Raw genomic sequence first — 23,746 nt, forward strand, 5'->3', positions numbered from 1 at the left:
CCTGTTGTTGGCCCTTCAGAGGAACTGGTTGGCCACTGTGTGAGACTAGATGGACCCTCACTGGTCTGATCCAGCAGGGCTCTTCTGATGTTCTTATGAAGGCCTCGGCCTCTTTGCCCTGTTGTTGGCCCTTCAGAGGAACTGGTTGGCCACTGTGTGAGACTAGATGGACCCTCACTGGTCTGATCCAACAGGGCTCTTCTGGTGTTCTTATGAAGGCCTTGGCCTCTCTGTCCTGTTGGCCCTCCAGAGGAACTGGTTGGCCCCTGTGTGAGTCAGGATGCTGGACTAGATGGGACTACTAGTCTGATCCAGCAGGGTTCTTCTGATGTTCTTAGGAAGGCCTCGGCCTCTTTGCCCTGTTGTTGGCCCTTCAGAGGAACTGGTTGGCCACTGTGTGAGACTAGATGGACCCTCACTGGTCTGATCCAGCAGGGCTCTTCTGATGTTCTTATGAAGGCCTCGGCCTCTTTGCCCTGTTGTTGGCCCTTCAGAGGAACTGGTTGGCCACTGTGTGAGACTAGATGGACCCTCACTAGTCTGATCCAACAGGGCTCTTCTGGTGTTCTTATGAAGGCCTTGGCCTCTCTGTCCTGTTGGCCCTCCGGAGGAACTGGTTGGCCACTGTGTGAGACAGGATGCTGGACTAGATGGGCCCTCACTGCTCTGATCCAGCAAGGCTCTGCTGATGTTCTTGTCTAAATATAAAAGCACCAAGCTCTTTAGCCACTGTTTTTCAAGGTAGGACCTTCGGCCCTTGATAGTTCTCGCTGCTTTCCTAGGGATGGGTCAACTGGACCCACATATAAAGGCAGCTTTTGCCAGAGACTTACAGAACAGCATTATGACCACTGGCTGATTTTTCAGACCCTTCCTTAATCGTTTGCTGCAAGTTTAAATCTATCTCCTTAGCATTAAAGGCTTCTGCCCATCTATGTGAGAACAGCAAGTTTTTTTTTTTTTAAATAACCATTGTTGTATAATCTCTGCAAAATGCCAGCTTTCCGGCGGCATGCCCAGTGTTCCAGTTGAAACATCCCTCCAGGCTGAATGGCCTCTGAGGAACAGGCCAAAAGTTTCTGAAGTGAATCACAACAGCTTTGAATTCACATCTGAACTCCACGCGCAGCGTTTGATCGCTGCAAGTGACGGCGAGACATTAAAAAGTCAGATTTAATTGAGCCGTTTACAATAGCAGAAGGCTGCTGCACAACGAGACGGGATGAACGGAGACCGCCACAGGAATACAAGTTGCAAATGGCAGTTTAAACGCTTGAGAAGTTGGGAAGGGGGCAGAGGCGTTTCAATCAGTCTTCCAGGGAAACCATTGCAGCAATCGGTTTGGTGTAGTGGTTAAGTGTGCCGGTTTGGTGTAGTGGTTAGGTGTGAGGACTCTTATCTGGGAGAACCGGGTTTGATTCCCCACTCCTCCACTTGCACCTGCTGGAATGGCCTTGGGTCAGCCATAGCTCTGGCAGAGGTAGTCCTTGAAAGGGCAGCTGCTGGGAGAGCCCTCTCCAGCCCCACCCACCTCACAGGGTGTCTGTTGTGGGAGAGGAAGGTAAAGGAGATTGTGAGCCACTCTGAGACTCTTCGGAGTGGAGGGTGGGATATAAGTCCAATATCTTCATCTACCTCACAGGGTGTCTGTTGTGGGGGAGGAAGGGAAAGGAGATTGTGAGCCGCTCTGAGACTCTTTGGAGTGGAGGGCGGGATATAAATCCAATATCTTCATCTACCTCACAGGGTGTCTGTTGTGGGGGAGGAAGGTAAAGGAGATTGTGAGGCGCTCTGAGACTCTTCGGAGTGGAGGGCGGGATATAAATCCAATATCATCATCTTCTTCAATCGATGAACATATGAAGCTGCCTTATACTGAAACAGACCCTGGGTCCATCGAAGTCAGTATTGTCTACTCAGACTGGCAGTGGCTCTCCAGGGTCTTCAGCTGAGGTTTTTCACGTCTACTTGCCTGGACCCTTTTGAGCTGGAGATGCCGGGGATTGAACCTGGGACCTTCTACTTACCAAGCAGATGCTCTACCACTGAGCCACCGTCCCTCCTCTGCTCTCTCTAGTCTCCAGCTGAGGTTTTTCACACCTATTTGCCTGGACCCTTTTGAGTTGGAGATGCCGGGGATTGAACCGGGAACCTTCTGCTTCCCAAGCAGATGCTCCACCACTGAGCCACCATCCCTTCCCCTAATCTACTTTGAGAACTTGTCTCCCGCCCCCTCCCTAGCCTCCAAACACACACACACACACCTTGCAAGCAGGACTTTCTTTGTAGAAAAAGCCTGGCAGGAACTCATTTGCATATTAGGCCACACCCCCTGATGCCAAGCAAGCCGGAACTGTGTTTCTGCTTAAAAAAAGAAAAAGCTTGCAAGAATGCAAAAATAAAATTAAAAAGAAGTAATCTGGTTAATGCTAACTACGCAGCCCCCAGAACTTTATGAGTACAGGAAGCGGTCTTCTACTGAACCAGACCATCAAGGGTGGCAGGCCTCAGCTTCAGCAGGAGCTCACAGAAGCACAGCCCCTGAACCTTTCTGAGGGTTCCCCCTGTTCCTCCCCATCCACCTTGTCTATTGAATAATAGTAGGTGCAGCTGCATAACAATCCCTGGATTAGGAGAGCGGGCAGCCAGCCAGCCAGCCACCAGGGGCTTTACCACACCCCCAGCAGCCCTCGTTAACCCCTGGAGAAGCTTGCACTACCCTTTCTCCACTTCTTATGTGATTTTGGGTGTTTGGGTGCCTTGCTGGCCTTTTGACTGGGGGGGGGCAACCCAGGAGAGCCCCAGGCAAGTGAGGCCTGTTTGGGCTGGCTGGATTTCTAGCCAACCCAAGCAGGCCTTGCTCACCCGTGGCTCTCCTTCCTTGCATGGGGTTGTTTTTGTCTGGTGGCCAGGGCAGCATATGCTAATGAGCACCACCTATTTTTCTACGAAGGGCAATACTGTCTACTCGGATGGGCAACAGCTCTCCATGGCCTCAGGCTGAGATCTTTTACATCGCCAAATACCTCATCCTTTCAACTGGAGATGCCAGGGATTATGAACATAAGAAAAGCCAAGTTGGATCAGGCCAGTGGCCCATCCATTCCAACACTCTGTGTCACACATAGGAACATGAGAGAAGCCATGTTAGATCAGGCCAATGGCCCATCCAGTCCAACATTCTGTGTCGCACATAAGAACATGAGAGAAGCCATGCTAGATCAGGCCAGTGGCCCATCCTTTCCAACATTCTGTGTCACATAAGAACATGAGAGAAGTCATGTTGGATCAGGCCAGTGGCCCATCCAGTCCAATACTATGTGTCACATAAGAACATGAGAGAAGCCATGTTGGATCAGGCAGTGGCCCATCCAGTCCAACACTCTGTCACACAGTGGCCAAAAGAAACCAGGCGCCCTCAGGAGGTCCACGAGTTGGGCCAGAACTCCGGACGCCCTCCCAGTGTTACCCCTTAAGCACCAAGAATACAGACCATCACTTGCCCCAGACTCTGTGATCTATACCTATCTATACCTTGTGGCTAATAGCCACTGATGGACCTCTGCTCCAGATGTTTAATCTGGCACCTTCTACATGCCAAACAATAGTTCTACCACTGAGCCTCAGTTCGTCCTCAAACACACGTGAAAATGCCTTATACTGAGTCAGTCAGTCTATCAGGGCCAGTATTTTCTGCTCAGACTGGCAGCAGCTTTCCAGGGGCTCAGGCTGAGGTCTTTCCCATCACCTCTTGCCTGGTCCCTTCAACTGGAGATGCCAGGGATTGAACCTGGGACTTTTTGCATGCCAAGTGGAGGCTCTGCCACTGAGCCATGGCCCCCTTCCTGACAGCCGTGAATGCACGAAGCTGCTTTATACTGAACCAGGTCATAAGTCCATCACAGTCAATACTGCCTACTCAGACTGGCAGCGGATCTCTAGGGCTTCAGGGCTGAGGCCTTTCCCATCATCTCCTGCCTGGTTCTTTTCAACTGGAGATGCCGGGGATTGAACCTGGGACCTTCTGCATGCCAAGCAGAGGCTCTGCCACTGAGCTACTGCCCCACTAAATTATTCTCCAGGGTCTCAGGCTGAGGTCTTTCCCATCACCTCCTTCCTGGTTCTTTTCAACTGGAGATGCCGGGGATTGAACCTGGGACCTTCTGCATGCCAAGCAGAGGCTCTGCCACTGAGCTCTCTCTCTCTCTCTCTCTCGGCTTGGCTTCGCGAACGAAGATTTAAGAAGGGTGCAATAGTCCACGTTTGCTGCAGGCTCGCTGGTGGCTGACAAGACCAATGTGGGACAGGCAGGTCCGGCCACAGCGGCTGCAGGGAAAAGTCTGATTTAGGGTTGGTCCTGTAGCCCCACTAAATGATCCTCCAGGGTCTCAGGCTGAGGTCCTTCCCATCACCTCCTTCCTGGTTCTTTTCAACTGGAGATGCTGGGGATTGAACCTGGGACCTTCTGCTTACCAAGCTGATGCTCAGCCACTGAGCTACAGCCCCACTAAATGATTCTCCAGGGTCTCAGGCTGAGGTCTCTCCCATCACCTCCTTCCTGGTTCTTTTCAACTGGAGATGCCAGGAATTGAACCTGGGACCTTCCGCTCACAAAGCAGTTACTCCACCACTGAGCCCCAGGTGCTCCTTCCCTCGTTCCCTCTTCCCACACTCCTTTTAGGCATCAAATCTGCTAACCCTGCAGCCAATTCCCAGGAAGCAGTGGGTGCAGATCGTGCCCCCAATTCCGCCTGCAAGTTTCAGTTTACTCTAGCTAGGGACACCAAGTTCTCCTTCTGGAATGCAGATGTCCTCCCCAAAAGCCACACGCTGAGAAATGGGCATTGATTCTTAATGACATTATAGCAGCGGTTTGGTGATCCAGAAGTGGAAATTTCCTTTGTATGACGACGCAGGCTGGCAAACTGTTTTCTGTTGTTGTTGTTCAGTCGCACTGTCAAGTCCAACTCTTTGCGACCCCCTGGACAAAGTCACGCCAGGCCCTCCTGTCTTCCACCGTCCTCCAAAGTCTGCTCAAATTTGTGTTTGTTACATCAGTAACGCTGAAATCTTTGATATCAGTAACGCTGCCCAGCCATCTCCTCTTTTGCCGTCCCCTTCTTCTTTTGCCTTCTGTCTTTCCCAGCATCAGGGTCTTCTCCAGGGAGTGCTCCCTTCTCATTGGGTGGCCAAACCATTTGAGCTGTTACAGCACCAATAATCCGTTTGTTTGATTTACAACCTACTCTCCCGGAACCGGCTCAGAGCAGGTTTGAGTCCAGTGGCACCTTTAAAACCAAGTTTTATTTAAGATTTAAGAAATAAAATAAAGTTTTATTTAAGATATAAGCCTTCACGTGCAAGCACACTTCCCTGTATCTGAGGAAGTGTGCTTGCACACAATAGACCTTGAATAAAACGTTGCTGGTCTTCAAGGTGCCACCGGACTCAAAACTTTGTTCTGCTGCTTATGACCAACATCTCCCCGGGATCTACCTTTTAAAAGGTGACAGTGGCTTGGCAGAAGCTGTATAAGAACAGAAGATGACATCTCAAGCAGAGCAAAAGTGTAGACGCCAGCCACACTGCAGAAATTGCATCGCTCTTCAGTGTTCTCTCTAAACTGAGAAGAATTGCAGATTTATACCCTGCCCTTCTCTCTGAATTAGAGACTCAGAGCGGCTCATAATCTCCTATACCTTCTCCCCCCACAACAGACACCCTGTGAGGTGGGTGGGGCTGGAGAGGGCTCTCACAGCAGCTGCCCTTTCAAGGACAGAGGCTCAGAGTGGCCTACAATCTCCTATACCTTCTCCCCCCACAACAGACACCCTGTGAGGTGGGTGGGGCTGGAGAGGGCTCTCACAGCAGCTGCCCTTCCAAGGACAGAGTCTCAGAGCGGCTCACAATCTCCTTTCCCTTCCTCTCCCACAACAGACCCCCTGTGAGGTGGGTGGGGCTGGAGAGGGCTCTCACAGCAGCTGCCCTTCCAAGGACAGAGTCTCAGAGCGGCCTACAATCTCCTTTCCCTTCCTCCCCCACAACAGACACCCTGTGAGGTGGGTGGGGCTGAGAGGGCTCTCACAGCAGCTGCCCTTTCAAGGACAGAGTCTCAGAGCGGCCTACAATCTCCTTTCCCTTCCTCCCCCACAACAGACACCCTGTGAGGTGGGTGGGGCTGGAGAGGACTATCACAGCTGCTGCCCTTTCAAGGACAACCTCTGCCAGAGCTCTGGCTGACCCAAGGCCATGCTAGCAGGTGCAAGCGGAGGAGTGGGGAATCAAACCCGGTTCTCCCGGATAAGAATCCGCACACTTAACCACTACACCAAACTGGCTCCAATATATAGCAATATATTTATGATGAAGTGTAGCTGACAACGCGTTTCCTAGGTTAAAAAGCGGTGTTTCGGCATCAACCTTCATCTGATCAATTCACTTCATAATATCTGGAACCAATGCTCACACACAGTATACACGCACTGGCTCTTTAACCTCTCAGAGTCAGTGTGAGCTTTTAGCCTCCAGCTCACACATTTTTGTCTTGGCACAGGAAAAATGGTGCTTTTTCTTCTAGTCCCAGAGCAAACTAATTTATGCCGTAGCTCACAGTTTTAATGCCAGCAGCTCATGAAGTGGAATTTTTGCTCCACAGCTTAGCGGGGAGAAGGAATCAGCTTCCGGAGAAAACTCGGGAAAGACTGGGAGAATTGCAGCTCCTCACTGACACCACTGCATGCCGCTGCCCTCAACTGGTGTGGTATCAGTCCAGGATTAACCGTGACGCCAGAGATGCCCGGCTCAGAGGTGTATGCGGCACAGGTGTACCAGCCACCGATCGCTTAATCCCTAACGGGAGCATCGACCGAGCCAAGACGGATTGACGGGCGACCATAGCGCTTGCTGGCATTCGGCCAAGGAGGTCAGAGTATTGGACGTGCTCAGCCGCCTGGGATTAACGCTAGCAATCGGCATTACTTTAATTACCTGCGGCTCTTACCTGGCCAGCTTGCTGAGGCCGAGGACTTGTTTGTTAGGGAGGTAACCTATGTGGACCTAGGAGAGAAAGAGAAAGAGCACTGAGAGGTCAAAGAACTTCACACAGGGGTCGTTTTTGTAGAAAAATAGGGGGCGGAGCTCATTAGCATAACTCATTAGCATATGCTTCCCCCCCCCCTCCACCAGCCAAAAGCAACCTGATGCAAGAAAAGAGAGCCCCGGGCAAGCAAGACCTGCTTGGGCTGGCTAGAGATCCAGCCAGCCCAAGCAGGCCTCGCTTGCCTGGGGCTCTCCTGGGCGGCCCCATTCCCAGTCAAAAGGCCAGCAAGCTATCCAAAATCACATTAAAAGTGGAGAAAGGGTGGTGTGGGCTTCTCCAGGGGTTAATGAAGGCTGCTGGGGGCGTGGCAAAGCCCCTGGTGGCTGGCTGGCTGCCCGCTCTCCTAATCCAGGGATTGTTATGCAGCTTCACCTACTCTTCAATGGACAAGGTAGGTGTGGGGGGAGGGGAGAAGAGGGGGAACCCTCGGAAAGGTTCAGGAGCTGTGCTCCCGTGAGCCTCCCACTGAATCTGAGGCCTGGTTTCACACACAGAAAAAGCCTTATACGAAATCAGACCATTGAACCTTGCACCTTCTGCATGCCAACCAGATGCTTTATCTCCGAGGTCTTTCCATCGCCTCCTACCTGGTCCTTTTAGCTGGAGATGCTGGGGTTTGAACCTGGGACCTTCTGCAGGCCAAGCAGATGCTTTATCTCTGAGCTACAGCCTCTCACAAAAAGCTGCCTTACACTGAATCAGACCCCTGGTTCATCCACGTCAGTACTGTATACTCAGACCGGCAGCGGCTCTCCAGGGCCTCAAGCAGAGGTCTTTCCCATCTCCCGCTGCCTGGTCCTTTTAACTGGACGTGGTGGGATTTGAACCTGGGACCTTCTGTATGCCAAGGAGATGCTCTGCCACCAAACCATAACCCCTCCCAAATTGGCCAAGGCAGCACTTTCAGCCAGAAGAAGACGACAACTTGCAGATTTATCCCCCACCCTTCTCTCTGAATCAGAGACTCAGAGCGGCTTACAATCTCCTATACCTTCTCCCCCCACAACAGACACCCTGTGAGGTGGGTGGGGCTGGAGAGGGCTCTCACAGCAGCTGCCCTTCCAAGGACAGAGTCTCAGATCGGTCTACAATCTCCTTTCCCTTCCACTCTCAGAACAGACACCCTGTGAGGTGGGTGGGGCTGAGAGGGCTCTCATAGATGCTGCCCTTCCAAGGATGGAGTCTCAGAGCAGCCTACAATCTCCTATACCTGCCTCCCCCACAACAGACACCCTGTGAGGTGGGTGGGGCTGGAGAGGGCTCTCACAGCAGCTGCTTTTTCAAGGACAGAGTCTCAGAACGGCCTGCAATCTCCTTTCCCTTCCTCCCCCACAACAGACACCCTGTGAGGTGGGTGGGGCTGGAGAGGGCTCTCACAGCAGCTGCTTTTTCAAGGACAGAGTCTCAGAGCGGCCTGCAATCTCCTTTCCCTTCCTCCCCCACAACAGACACCCTGTGAGGTAGGTGGGGCTGGAGAGGGCTCTCCCAGCAGCTGCCCTTTTAAGGACGGAGTCTCAGAGCGGCCTACAATCTCCTTTCCCTTCCTCCCCCACAACAGACACCCTGTGAGGTAGGTGGGGCTGGAGAGGGCTCTCCCAGCAGCTGCCCTTTTAAGGACGGAGTCTCAGAGCGGCCTGCAATCTCCTTTCCCTTCCTCCCCCACAACAGACACCCTGTGAGGTAGGTGGGGCTGGAGAGGGCTCTCCCAGCAGCTGCCCTTTTAAGGACGGAGTCTCAGAGCGGCCTACAATCTCCTTTCCCTTCCTCCCCCACAACAGACACCCTGTGAGGTGGGTGGGGCTGGAGAGGGCTCTCACAGCAGCTGCTTTTTCAAGGACAGAGTCTCAGAGCGGCCTGCAATCTCCTTTCCCTTCCTCCCCCACAACAGACACCCTGTGAGGTGGGTGGGGCTGGAGAGGGCTCTCCCAGCAGCTGCCCTTTTAAGGACGGAGTCTCACAGCAGCCTGCAATCTCCTTTCCCTTCCTCCCCCACAACAGACACCTTGTGTGGTAGGTGGGGCTGGAGAGGGCTCTCCCAAAAGCTGCCCTTTCAAGGACAGAGTCTCAGAGTGGCCTACAATCTCCTTTCCCATCCTCCCCCACAACAGACACCCTGTGAGGTGGGTGGGGCTGCAGAGGGCTCTCCCAAAAGCTGCCCTTTCAAGGACAGAGTCTCAGAGTGGCCTACAATCTCCTTTCCCATCCTCCCCCACAACAGATACCCTGTGAGGTGGGTGGGGCTGCAGAGGGCTCTCCCAAAAGCTGCCCTTTCAAGGACAGAGTCTCAGAGTGGCCTACAATCTCCTTTCCCATCCTCCCCCACAACAGACACCCTGTGAGGTGGGTGGGGCTGCAGAGGGCTCTCCCAAAAGCTGCCCTTTCAAGGACAGAGTCTCAGAGTGGCCTACAATCTCCTTTCCCATCCTCCCCCACAACAGGCAACCTGTGAGGTGGGTGGGGCTGGAGAGGGCTCTCCCAGAAGCTGCCCTTTGAAGGACAGACTCTCAGAGCAGCCTGCAATCTCCTTTCCCTTCCTCCCCAAAAACAGATTCGATTTGCAAGTACAAGAGGCAATGCTTCTTCTCACAAATTGGGTTCGAGGATCGCTGTGAGTACAACAAAGCTGTCCCTTTTCCAAGAAGCTGGAACTGCTTAGCAACAAATAAAAAAAAGCTCCCCAATACTTGGAAAAACCACAGAATGTGCTTTCCATAGAGAAAAGAGTCTTTGTGGGCAAAAAAATGAGAAGGCGCAAAGAAAACCCTCAGTTCCTACCCCACCCCACCCCCTCAATGACTTTAATTTTTCTCATGGAAAATTTCCCCTAGAGCAGAGGTGGAATTCTAGCAGGAGCTTCTTTGCATATTAAGTCGCACCCCCCTGATGTAGCCAATCCTGCAAGAGCTTACAAGGCTCTTTTTTTTGTAAGCTCTTGGAGGATTGGCTGCATCAGGGGTGTGTGGCCTAATATGCAAAGGAGGTCCTGCTAGAATTCCATCCCTGCCCTTATATATGCACAATGAAAAAGGCTAAAGACATTTTTTAAAAAAATGAGAGCTGGAGACTTGAGAGAATCTGATATAACAATCCGGCTAATATTATATCAACGCAACGATATTCAAACGCATTCGGGAGACAAAGACAGACAAAACCACATTGCACAGCATCACAACATCGCTTCCAGATGGGGATCCCACAACAGACACCCTGTGAGGTGGGTGGGGCTGGAGAAGGCTCTCACAGCAGCTGCCCTTTCAAGGACAGAGCTTCAGAGCGGCCTACAATCTCCTTTCCCTTCCTCCCCCACAACAGGCACCCTGTGAGGTGGGTTTGGCTGGAGAGGACTCTCATAGCAGCTGCCCTTTAAAGGACAGAGTCTCAGAGCGGCCTACAATCTCCTTTTCCTTCCTCCCCCCCCCCGACACCCTGTGAGGTGGGTGGGGCTGAGAGGGCTCTCCCAAAAGCTGCCCTTCCAAGGACAGAATCTCAGAGCGGCCTACAATCTCCTTTCCCTTCCTCCCCCACAACAGACACATTGTGAGGTGGGTGGGGCTGGAGAGGGCTCTCCCAGCAGCTGCCCTTTCAAGGACAGAATCTCAGAGCAGCCTACATCCTCCTTTCCCTTCCTCCCCCACAACAGACACCCTGTGAGGTGGGTGGGGCTGGAGAGGGCTCTCACAGCCTCTGCCAGAGCTATGGCTGACCCAAGGCCATGCTAGCAGGTGCAAGTGGAGGAGTGGGGACTCAAACCCGGTTCTCCCAGATAAGAGTCTGCACACTTCACCACTACACCCAACTGGTAGGATGGGAAAATTTCAACTTTCCCACCGAAGAGGCAGCCATCCAAGGCTTTGTAGCAAAGTCAGTTTAGGAAAGCTTGAAAAGCTGGGGAATCCATTCGGAGGTGCACAAACACCCTGTGATTGTGTGGGGAAGAAGAATTAGAACCAACTTCCCAAGAGCATCAAACCCAGGACAAGTATCCGACGTGGAAATGGATTCATTACAAATGAGGCTTTTTTCCCCCTTATCAGAGCAGCAATACAAACTTAAGAATGCAGAGGACAGATTTCAAATGTTTCTCTCCTCCTACAGTCCCCTTCTCTTTCCCTCTCCCCGAAGCCTATGGGGAGGCCCGGGAGGAACGCAAGCAAAGAAGAAGAAGAAATTAGATTTATATCCCACCCTTCACGCTGAATCTCAGAGCGGCTCACAATCTCCTTTCCCTTTCTCCCCCCACAACAAACACCCTGCGAGGCAGGTGGGGCTGAGGGAGCTCTGACAGAAGCTGCCCTTTCGAGGACAGCTCTGTGAGAGCTACGGCTGACCCAAGGCCAATTAAAGCAGCTGCAAGTGGAGGAGGAGTGCGGACAGCCATGAGGGTGGAAGCAGAGCATCCACGAAAGTTCCAGCATCGTGCTGTTAGAGCAGGTGCTTCCGAAGAGGGTCTCACTGAAAAGAGGTGAGGGGAGCACAGGGCAAAGAATGAAAGAATAAAAACGTGCAGCAGCGATGTCGTTCCACACGCACCGACGGTCTTTTCAGATGGTTCGTGCGATCCGTACGAGATCAAAGCTCACATCCAGGGCGACGCGGCTTAATGCTCTCGAGGCGCGCCGCCGGCGCTGCTACAGAAGAGCTTTGGAAGGAAATGTCAGAACCAATTACGACGGAGACCCAGCCACTGTCAGGGGGACGGAGGGCAGAAAGCTTGACGGGAAAAGGTCTCCGGAAATTGTGTTATGAAGAGCTGCTAGCTCATATCCGAGCCTGCTCCCACCGATTCCCAACTCAGATTTGTACCTTCACTTACCCAGAAATTTTCCAGGTATCCCAACATGGGGGGCTTTTTTTTGTTTTTAGCAGGAATGCACAGGATCGCAGTTCCAGTCGGCTTGGGTGTCAGGGGGTGTGGCCTAATATGCAAATGAGTTCCTGCTGGGCTTTTTCCTGCAGTGGCGATGTCAGCAGGTGTGGCCTAACAGGCAAATGAGTTCCTGCTGGGATTTATTACAAAAAAGCCTTGGGTGGAAACATGGTGGCATCAGGGGGTGTGGCTAAATAGGCAAATCAGTTCCTGCTGGGATTTTCATACAAAAAAAAGGTCCTGGGTGAAAACATGGTGGCATCAGGGGGTGTGGCCAAATAGGCAAATGAGTTCCTGCTGGGATTTTTCTACCAAAAAAGCCCTGGGCGAAACAATGGTGACCTCAGGAGGTGTGGCTTAATAGGCAAATGAGTTCCTGCTGGGCTTTTTCTACCAGAAAAGCCTTGCCAATGTGTAACAAGTCTGAGCCGTCAATACTGGCCTTGACGGACGGTCTGATTCAGCAGCAGATGGGTGGGGGTACGTGAGCAGCCAAGAAGGGGGGCCTAGTAGTGCGCATGGGGGGCCCCTGGGAATTTCTGCCCAGACCCATCCCCCCCTCCAAAAAAACCCCCCCCTGAACTGGCCACATCTCTGCAGACACTAGGATTGTGCCCAGATTCACCTTCCACTAAGAACGGCCTTCGATCCTTGCCGGCAAAGTCAGGGCTGCCGCTGTCAAGAGAAATGATCGCCTGGCCATTTAGTCAGTCTTATCGACCTGACAGTTTAAACAGCAACATTTGGCCATGACGTAAATCTAAGGCAATCGCCTGTTTCCTAGATGTGTTGTCCAAGGGTCGCCGCTCTTCCGCTGTTTCCAAGCCAAGAAGGAAAGCGTGTGGTCCCGCCCTCAAATTTCAAAGCAATCAGACTCAACCACTCAGAGGGGAGAGGAGGAGTCTTACAGTTCTTCGAGAGTCGACTTTGGGGTCACTTTCTTGATTGGCTTCTACTGGCCAGCGGCCCAGTTTCCTATACATGAACACATCCATGAAGCTAAGCTGCCTTATACCGAAACAGACTCTTGGTCCATTAAAGCAGAATTGTCTAGTCCAGGGGTGGCCAAACTGCGGCTTGGGAGCCCCATGGGGCTCTTTCGCACATATTGTGTGATTCTTGAAGCCCCCAACACCCCATCAGCATTTGTCTCTTTAAACCACTTCTTCAAGCCAAGCCAGCCAGTTATTTGGAGAATGCACTTAAAATTAAAATTGCTATCTTTCTACCTCTCCTTCCTTCCTTCCTTCCTCTCCCTCCCTCCTTCCTTCTTCCCTTCCCTCCCTTCCTCCTTCCCCTCCCTCCTTCTTTCCTTCTTCCCTTCCTCCTTCCCCTCCCTCCCTCCCTCCTTTTTCCCTTCCCTCCCTTCCTTCCCCTCCCTCCTTCCTTCCTTCTTCCCTTCCCTTCCATCCCTTCCCTCCCTCCCTCCCTTCCTTCCAACATCTGACATTCATGTCTTATTGGCTCTCAAACATCTGACATTTCTCCTACGTGGCTCTTACATTAAGCAAGTTTGGCTACCCCTGGTCTACTTAGCCCCTTCGCAACTCTCCAGGGCAGGGCTGGTCATACCGTGGCTCGGGAGCCACACGTGGCTGTTTCACACATATTGTTTTATTTATTGTTTTTACTGTTAATTTTAAATCGGTGTTATAACTTTGATATGTAGGGGGCTTTTGTTATTTTTATATGTTGTGATCCGCCTTGAGCCCATTTACGGGAAAAGGCGGACTATAAGCCTATTCAATAAAATAAATAAAAATTGTATGGCTCTCTAAGCCCCCACTCCTAGTTGGTCAGCTCGGAGAATGCATTCAATGTTAAAGTTGCTTTCTTTCCACCTCTACCTCCCCACCTATTTTCCTTCCTTCCTTCCTTCCGACGTTCATGACTTGCGGCTCTCAAACATCTGATGTCGATTCTATGTGGCTCTTACATTAAGCAAGTTTGGCCACCCCTGCTCCAGGGGTTGAGGTCTTTCACAACACTTACAGCCAGATACTTAACTGGAGGGATTGAATCCGGGACCTTCTATGTTAGCATTACCTTATTTTGAAAAGCAAGAACATATTTCTCAACCAACTACTTCAAACAAGTGATCAGGATGATAATTCTTATCTGAAAGACCCCTCCTATTTCAGCTGTGGTCACAGGGCGGGGCTTTTTTCTGGGTGGGGCTTTTTTGTAGAAAAAGCCCCGTGGGAACTCTTTTGCATATCAGGCCACACCCCCTGATGTCACCATTGGTTCTGGGTAACCTGCTAACTAGTCCCTAAGGGCTTCAAGCAAGCGAAAGGTGAAATCCCACTGTCCAACTCATCACAGTTTACATGGAGGACGGGAAGGAATAAAGTTACCTTTCCAACAAATGGAACCAAGTGATGCTCACACATGGAGAACATGTCGATATCCTTCACAATCACCATTTCGTCGTGGTCTTCGTCAAATATGGCATCGTTCAGCACATCTGCAATGAAACCAGAGGCATTCGCAGGAATAGATAAAACACATGAACACATGAAACTGTCCTAGACAAAAACCCTGTTATATAACTACATAAAATCTCAAGGATCCATGACATGGCCCACAAAAGGCTGAACAAAATAGTTGATGTTTATGCTTTTCCTGATGTATATGCATGCAATCGTTCCATTTTATCTTTTTTTTATTTAACCAATTTGCTCTGATATATATCTATATATTCTATGCCAATAAAGGCTAACTTGACTTGGTCACAGTGATGATGATGATGAAGATGATGATGATGAAGATAATGAAGAAGAAGAGGAGAGGGAAGAGAAGGAGGACGACGAAGACAACAATGAAGAAGATGAAGACAAAGACGAAGAAGACAACAAAGAAGACGAAGAATGCAGATTTATACCCCACCCTTCCCTCTGAATCAGAGACCAATTTCGCACTAGAGCTTTAATCCTGGTTTAACTCTGTCCCCAAACTGACTTTCTACACTAAAACCATAGAATCATAGAGACATAAAGTTGGTTTCTCTGACTCTATGATTCTAGTGTAGAAAGTCAGTTTGGGGAAAGAATTAAACCAGGGTTAAAGCTCCAGTGCGAAATTGGTCAGAGACTCAGAGCAGCTTACAATCGCCTATATCTTCTTCCCCCACAACAGACACCCTTTGAGGTAGATGAAGACATTGGATTTATATCCCGCCCTCCACTCCGAAGAGTCTCAGAGTGGCTCACAATCTCCTATATCTTCTCCCTTCACAACAGACACCCTGTGAGGTGGGTGGGGCTGAGAGGGCTCTCCCAGCAGCTGCCCTTTCAAGGACAGAGTCTCAGAGCGGCCTACAATCTCCTTTCCCTTCCTCCCCCACAACAGACACCCTGTGAGGTGGGTGGGGCTGAGAGGCCTCTCACAGCAGCCCTTTCAAGGACAACCTCTGCCAGAGTTATGGCTGACCCAAGGCCATGCTAGCAGGTGCAAGTGGAGGAGTGGGGAATCAAGCCCCGTTCTCCCAGATAAGAGAGCTATGGCTGACCCCAGGCCATTCCAGCAGCTGCAAGTGGAGGAGTGGGGAATCAAACCCGGTTCTCCCAGATAAGAGTCCGCACGCTTAACCACTGCACCAAACTGGCTCTTGAGGCCTGGGACTTTTCTGCCCCTAGTTCCTTGCCCCCCGATTAGAGTTAGAATCACAGAGCTGGACGGGATTCTCCAGTGTCATCAGTCCAACACCCCTGTACAATGCAGGAAATCCAAATACGCCTTCCCCCTCCCACGCACCCAATGATCCCTGCTCTGTCCTCCAAACTGGCCATTTCCAACGGGGAACCTGATCTCTGTCATCAGCAGAGCAGTTCTAATAATAGGAGATTGTGATTTTCAACCACTAAGCGTGATGAAACTGTGGAACTGGCTGCCAAAGGATGTAGCGATGGTCACAGGAAGAAATAGCTTTCAAAGGGGATTTAGGGAGATTCGCGGAGGAGAGGGCTGTCAGTAGCTACTAGTCATGGCGGCTGAGGAGAACCTCCACATTCAGAGGTGCTAATCCTCTAGATCCCAGAGTCAGGAGGCAACATTAGGGGAAAGCCTCAGCCTACCTGCCCTGTTGTTGGCCACCCACAGGAACTGATTGGCCACTGTGTGAGACAGGATGTTGGACTAGATGGACCCTCACTGGTCTGATCCAGCAGGGGTCTTCTGATGTTCTTATGAAGGCCTTGGCCTCTCTGTCTGATTGGCCCTCCAGAGGAACTGGCTAGCCACTGTGTGAGGCGGGATGCTGGACTAGATGGACCAGTGGTCTGATCCAGCAGGGCTCTTCATGTTTTAATGAAGGCCTCTCTGGTCTGTTGTTGGCCCTCCAGGGGAACTGGTTGGCCCCTGTGTGAGACAGGAGGCTGGACTAGATGGACCCTCACTGGTCTGATCCAGCAGGGCTCTTCTGATGTTCTTATGAAGGCCTCAGTCTTTGTGCCCTGCTGTTGGCCCTCCAGAGGAACTGGTTGGCCACTGTGTGAGACAGGATGCTGGGCTAGGTGGACCACTGGTCTGATTCAGCTGGGCTCTTCTGATGTTCTTATCAGAGGAAGTCCTCAGCCTCAAATTCCTTTCCTTGGCCCTCCAGAGAAACTGGCTGGCCACTGCATAAGACAGAATGCTGGACTAGATGGACCACAAGTCTGGTCCAGCAGAGATCTTCTGATGTTCTTATGAGAACTCCAGGTCCCATATGGAAGTTGGTAACCCTACCCCCCAAGGCATCCAGATGGGGAGAAAATGAGCTATAGAGATGGGCTTTGTCCCTATTTTTTTCATTTCCTGGATTCCATCAAAGCCTCGATCTGAGTAAAACCTTGATCTGAGTAAACACAAAGGGCTGGGAGAGGGACCAAGAGTCCGTCCTTTGTGAAAAAGCTTTCCTTCTGATCTCCTGGTGACTAAAAAGCCAACATAAAAATTCAAGGATTGTGCGGTCACCTCTTCTTTTATGGCTTCCTCTGACACATACACAGACGCCACTTGCGCAAACAACCAGTGCGTAGGTTATGAGCTGCCATTTGTGGCCGATAGCGTCTCGCTATTGCAGAGAGTTTTTAATTTCCTGTGCTGCTCGAAACAGACGCAGGTAACCCTGGCGACCGGGGATGGAGACGCAACGTTGGCTTTGTTGTGCCATCATCAGGAAGGGTCTTGGGGAAGCTGGGTGGAGGGGGAAGAAAGGCTCAAAATGGCAGCCGCAACCAAACTCCGCATTTTCCAGAAGCCACTGGTGCTCCTAGGCAACCAAAGTAGAATCACAGAATCAAAGAGTTGGAAGGGACCTCCAGGGTCATCTAGTCCAACCCCCTGCACAATGCAGGAAATTCACAAACACCTCCCCCTAAATTCACAGAATCTTCATTGCTGTCAGATGGCCATCTAGCCTCTGTTTAAAAACCTCTAAGGAAGGAGAGTCCACCACCTCCCGAGGAAGCCTGTTCCAGTGAGGAACTGCTCTAACGGTCAGGAAGTTCCTCCTAATGTTGAGCCGGAAACTCTTTTGATTTAATTTCAACCCACTGGTTCTGCTCCTACCTTCCGGGGCCACAGAAAACAATTCCACACCATCCTCTATAGGACAGCCCTTCAAGGACTTGAAGATGGTGATCATATCACTTCTCAGCTGCCTCCTCTCCAGGCTAAACATCCCCAGCTCCTTCAACCTTTCCTCATAGGACTTGGTCTCCAGACCCCTCATCATCTTCGTCGCCCTCCTCTGGACCTGTTCCAGCTTGTCTATATCCTTCTTAAAATGTGGTGCCCAAAACTGAACACACGACTCCAGATGAGGTCTTACCAGAGCAGAGTAAAGCGATAAGATCACATCATGTGATCTGGACACTATACTTCTGTTGAAACAGCCCAAAAGTAGCTAATTCCCTGACAGAACCTTCCCATATCTCTTTTGTGCATGTTGAAGCAAAAGCAGAGAGGTAGTTGCTTAGAGTTGCCAACCCCCTGGTGGCACTTGGAGACCTTCCATTATTATTACTGATACACAGAGGCCAACCAGTTCCTCTGGAGGACCAACAAGAGAACACAGTGGCCGAGGCCTTCCCAAGAACATCAGGAGAGACCTGCTGGATCAGACCAGTGGTCCAGCATTCTGTCTCACACAGTGGCCAACCAGTTCCTCTGAAGGCCAACAAAAGGGTAGTGAGGCTGAGGCCTTTGTAAGAACATCAGAAAAGCCCTGCTGGATCAGACCAGTGGTCCATCTAGTCTAGCATCCTGTCTTACACAGTGGCCAACCAGTTCCCCTGGAGGGTCAACAACAGGGCACAGAGGCCGAGGCCTTCGTAAGAACATCAGAAGAGCCCTGCTGGATCAGACCAGTGGTCCATCCAGTCCAGCATCCTGTCTCACATAGTGGTCAGCCAGTTCTTCTGGAGGACCAACAACAAGGCATAGAGGCTGTGGCCCTCCGCTGATGTTGTCTGCTGGCACTAGGATTCGGAGGTTGACTGCCACTGAACATGGAGGTTCCCCTTTAGTCACCATGGCCAGTAATCACCGATAGACATATCCTCAATGAATCTGCCTAATCGATCTGTAGTCCACCTAGAAGCCCAGGTTTATAGAATAATTAACTATATTGTCATTATATTAGACTGTGTGGTACAGTAGTTAAGCTGTTAGACTATGATCGGGGAGAGAGACCTGGGTTCAATACCTCACTTGCCCTGAAACTTACCAAGTGACCTCAGACCAGTCGTTTTCTCTCAGCCTAGCCTACCTCACAGGGTTTGTGAGGATAAAATGGAGAACTGTGTACATTATCAAAGATTTCAGGTTTTCATGTCTGGTAACATCATTAGGGTTTGTAGAATCTTTCGGGATCAAGTGCCGTGTTCTACTGGAGAAAGTTTTCCTTCCAGACGTTTCGTTCTCAGCTGCGGAGAACATCCTCAGTGGCGTTGCAGCCGGAGCAGGCGCTCAGACCTTCTTGGCTGCTGTGCATTGAGTGAGGATGTGCCACTGAGGATGTTCTCCGCAGCTGAGAACAAAACGTCTGGAAGGAAAACTTTCTCCAGTAGAACACGGCACTTGATCCCGAAAGATTCTACAAACCCTAACTGTGTACATTGCTTGTTATTCCTTGAATACACAAAGCTGTCTTCTACTAAACCAGACTACTGAGTCCATCCAGGTGAGTCTTGTCTACTCAAGACAGACAAGCAGCTCTCCGGGATCTCAGCTAGAGGTCTTTTAACTCATACTTTGAAGAATATAAGAGAAGCCATGTTGGATCAGGCCAATGGCCCATCCAGTCGAACACTCTGTGTCACAGAAGAACATAAGAGAAGCCATGTTGGATCAGGCCAGTGGCCCCCTCCAGTCCAACACTCTGTGTCACATAAGAGAAGCCATGTTGCATCAGGCCAATGGCCCATCCAGTCCGACACTCTGTGTCACACAGTGACCAAAAAAACCAAGTGCCATCAGGAGGTCCACCAGTGGGTCCAGGACACTAGAAGTCCTCACATTGTTGTCCCTCCCAAGCATCAAGAATACAGAGCATCACTGCCCCAGACAGAGAGTTCCAACAATACACTGTGGCTAACAGCCACTGATGGACCTCTGCTCCATATGTCTATCCAATCCCCTCTCGAAACTGGCTATGCTTGTAGCCCCCATTGCCTCCTGTGGCAGTGAATTCCACATGTTAATCGCCCTTTGATCATGCCAATCACTCCAAGTTCTTGGAGAGCAGAGGAAGTAGGAGGAGGAAGAGCGAAAAGTAAAAACGCAAAAGCACGATGCAGCCACAGATCAGATCTTCAACTGTTGATGGAGAGAACTTTGACTCTCAAAGAAGAAGACGACTGCAGATTTATACACCGCCCTTCTCTCTGAATCAGAGACACAGAGCAGCTTACAATCTCCTTTCCCTTCCTCCCCCACAACATACACCCTGTGAGGTGGGTGGGGCTGACAGGGCTCTCACAGCAGCTGCCCTTTCAAGGACAACCTCTGCCAGAGCTATGGCTGACCCAAGGCCATTCCAGCAGCTGCAAGCGGAGGAGTTGGGAATCAAACCCGGTGCTCCCAGATAAGAATCCGCACACTTAACCACTACACCAAGCTGGCTCTCAAAAGCTCATTCTCCAAAAATCTTCTTGGTTTCTAAGGGTTTCCTGGACTCCGATCTAACTTTTCTACTCCAGACCAAGTCCAACACAGCTGCCCTCTGAAACAAGTTTACACCAGGGAAATGTAAGAACTTCCTGATCAAGTTAATGGAACCCAAAAGCACTGAATTTAGGCTGAATCACACCCTAATCTTTTCTTATCTTCCAGGGCCAATGTCACAATTGGCCCATAAATAGGGTCCTGTGGGGAGACTTTTCTACTCCATCGACGTCACGGTCGCTGGCCTTTACAAGGAACACGCTCAGGACGATGCGGGCGAGAAAAAAAAAATCACGATCGACGGAAATGACACCATAGGAAAGCAAAGAGCAAAACCGAGCGAAAGAAAGGAAGAGGGGGAAAGATAAGGCCAGGATGAGACAAGACAGGCAGCCGACGGGTTCCGAGATTTTTGCGTCAGAGGGCCGTTGCCATAGAGACTATTTGCATGGCTTTAATGTCACTCCAATGAACCTGCCGGCCTGAGGGGGTGAACTGGCTATCTGGACAGCAGGGTGGGTGCCTCAGAAGTTCACTTCAGAAAGGAAGCTCAAAGCGCCTGGAGTGGGGTTGCCAACCTCCAGGCAGGGCCTAGAGATCCTCTGAAATTACAACCCATCTCCAGGCAACGGAGAACCGTCCCCCTGGAGAAAATGGCTGCTTTGGAAGGTGGATTCTATGGTGTCCCTGCCCTCTGAAGTGGGGTTGCCAGGTCCCATTCAAGAAATATCTGGAGATTTGGGGGTGGAGCCAGGAGACTTTGGGGGTGGAGCCAGGAGCAAGGTTGTGACAAGCATAACTGAACTCCAAAGGGAGTTCTGGCCATCACATTGAAAGGAGTTATAAATGCCTTTCCGCCACTGGAAATAATAAAGGATTGGGGGCACTTTCTGGAGAACTCGAAGTGTCAATCAGCATTTCCCTGGAAGAAGAAGGAAGAAGAAATTGGATTTATACCCCACCCTTCACTCTGAATCTCAGAATCTTTACTTTCTCCCCGACAACAGACACCCTGTGAGGTAGGTGGGGGCTGAGAGGGCTCTCCCAGAAGCTACCCTTTCAAGGACAGAGTCTCAGAGTGGCCTACAATCTCCTTTCCCTTCCTCCCCCACAACAGACACCCTGTGAGGTGGGTGTGGGCTGAGAGAGCTCTCCCAGAAGCTGCCCTTTCAAGGACAACTCCTACGAGAGCTCTAGCCGACCCAGGGCCGTTCTAGCAGGTGCAAGCAGAGGAGGGGGGAATCAAACCCGGTCCTCCCAGTTAAGAGTCCACGCACTTAACCACTACACCAAAGGGCCACGAGAACTAAGCACTGATGCGACCCTTCCTGCCCTCCTTCTCATGATCTGGCTAAGTTCACAGAATCGGCATTGCTGTCAGGTGGCCATCCAGCCTTCCGACAGACACTGTGGTGCCAGCTTGCACTGAAACGCTATTTTAATCTGCGCAGCCAATCAGGGTGTCAATGGCCGTTCAGAAACTCAGCTGGGCAGTAACCCCACTTGGCCATGCCCACTTCTAACAAATATGTGATGGGCACAGGAAAAGGTGCCCTCAAGTGCCAGGGTGCCCCAGGTCACCGTGCTGGGGACCCCTGACCTAGATAGTTTAATAGAAACCCCCAAGTTCAGGGTTAGTAAACTGAATCGGTGTGAGCCAAGGAAAGCTGATTTCCGCAGCCTGCCGAGCTATGCTATTCAGGTTCAGCCATTGTTCATAATTTTCTTTATTTATATCCCAGAGTTCTGAAAGTTTAAGGCGGGGGCATCAAACATGCAGCCCGGGGGCTCAATCAGACCCCCGGAGGGCTTCTATCAGGCCCCCGAGCGACTGGCTGTCATCTGCTTCCTTCTCCTCCTCTCTTGCTTCCTTCTGCATCACAGCTTGCTTTGCCAGGCCTGCTCAATCGCACAGCAGAGCTACAGAGCAAAGCCTCTTTTATTTCCTCCATTTGCTGAAGCTCCTCCCTTGGGGAGGGAAGGGGGGCAGGGATAGCTTGCTTTCCCAGGCTCTCTCAATCATACAGCAGAGCTACGGAGCAAAGCCTCTTTTATTTTCTCCATTTGCTGAAGCTCCTCCCTTGGGGAGGGAAGGGGGGCAGGGATAGCTTGCTTTCCCAGGCTCTCTCAATCACACAGCAGAGCTACTGAGCCAAGCCTCTCTTCCTTCTATTGGCTGAGGATTCTTCCCCTCCTGGTCGCCTGAGGAAGGAAGGAAAGAGCCAGAGCTTCCTTTGCCCAGTTCCCTCGAGCCCATGAGAAAGATACAAAGAAAGCACCTTTAAGACCAATGAGTGCTAATGTTCTAAGCATGTTATATTATAAAAATCTTTGTCTGTGGTGCTTTATAAATTTTATATCTCTACTACCTGCCATTACATTTTATGACACACACGGCCTGGCTCGACAAGGTCTCATTTGAACATATGAAGCTGCCTTATACTGAATCAGACCCTCGGGTCCATCAAAGTCAGTATTGTCTACTCAGACTGGCAGTGGCTCTTCAGGGTCTCAGCTGAGGTTTTTGCCTGGACCCTTTTTTGGAGATGCCAGGGATCGAACCTGGGACCTTCTGCTTCCCAAGCAGATGCTCCACCACTGAGCCACAGCCCCATTCATGGCTCTCCAGGGTCTCAAGCTGAGGTTTTTCATGCCTACTTGCCTGGACCCTTTTTAGTTGGAGATGCCGGGGATTGAACCTGGGACCTTCTGCTTACCAAGCAGATGCTCTACCACTGAGCCACCGTCCCTCCCCTGCTCTCCAGGGTCTCAAGCTGAGGTTTTTCACACCTACTCACCTGGACCCTTTTTAGTTGGAGATGCCGGGGATTGAACCTGGGACCTTCTGCTTACCAAGCAGATGCTCTACCACTGAGCCACCATCCCTCCCCTATGTCAAATCCAGCCCTCATAACAAATGAGTTTGACACCCCTGGTTTAAGGCAGCTCTCAATACAATTGGAAAAACAGGCAGTTCTCAAGGGGAACATGAAAGCACTGCTTGGAACATCAAAACCTGCCCTCATTAAGGAAAACCTGATTTGTTTCCCCTTCTGGCTGCAGAGATGTCACCTGTTCTCTTCCTCTGTCTATCTAAACACCTTCTCCAGAACCTTGCTCTGGGCCAGACAGAGTCCCCTCCAACACATGGCAACAGATTTTCAGATTGTTATTTATTTGCTTCATTTCTATTCCATCATTCTCTCCAATGAGGACTCAAAATAGCTTCTTCTTGTATCCGTTTTACCTGTTCAACTTCCTTGTAAGGCAGCCGAGGTGGCGAATGTGCGACTGGCCCAGGCTTTCAGGACTTTAGGGTTTTGAACCCAGGTCTCCCATAGCCCACTCCCAACACTCTAAACCAGGAGCAGACAAACTTTCTTAATGCAAGAGCCACACAGAATAAACATCAGATGTCTGGGAGAGGAAGGAAGGAAGGAAGGAAGGAAGGAAGGAAGGAAGGAAGGAAGGAAGGAAGGAAGGAAGGAAGGAAGGAAGGAAGGAAGGAAGGAAGGAAGGAAGGAAGGAAGGAAGGAAGGAAGGAAGGAAGGAAGGAAGGAAGGAAGGATAAACATCAGATGTCTGGGAGCCGAAGGAAGGAAGGATAAACATCAGATGTCTGGGAGCCG

General features: G+C 50.9%; 1 protein-coding gene across 1 annotated transcript in view; it reads right to left on the reverse strand.

Moving 5' to 3' along the window:
- GCH1 (GTP cyclohydrolase 1) overlaps window positions 1–23,746 on the reverse strand; it is a 54,804-nt gene that overhangs the window by 14,196 nt on the left and 16,862 nt on the right. Inside the window, exons 2-3 of the mRNA XM_060261841.1 lie at window positions 14,324–14,433; window positions 7,001–7,056 (exon numbers count right to left, since the gene is read on the reverse strand). Coding sequence (XP_060117824.1) covers window positions 7,001–7,056; window positions 14,324–14,433 — 166 coding nt within the window. The remainder of the gene's footprint in view (window positions 1–7,000; window positions 7,057–14,323; window positions 14,434–23,746) is intronic.

Source organism: Heteronotia binoei, chromosome 21, assembly GCF_032191835.1.
Source record: "Heteronotia binoei isolate CCM8104 ecotype False Entrance Well chromosome 21, APGP_CSIRO_Hbin_v1, whole genome shotgun sequence".
In the NCBI taxonomy this organism is placed as follows: domain Eukaryota; kingdom Metazoa; phylum Chordata; class Lepidosauria; order Squamata; family Gekkonidae; genus Heteronotia; species Heteronotia binoei.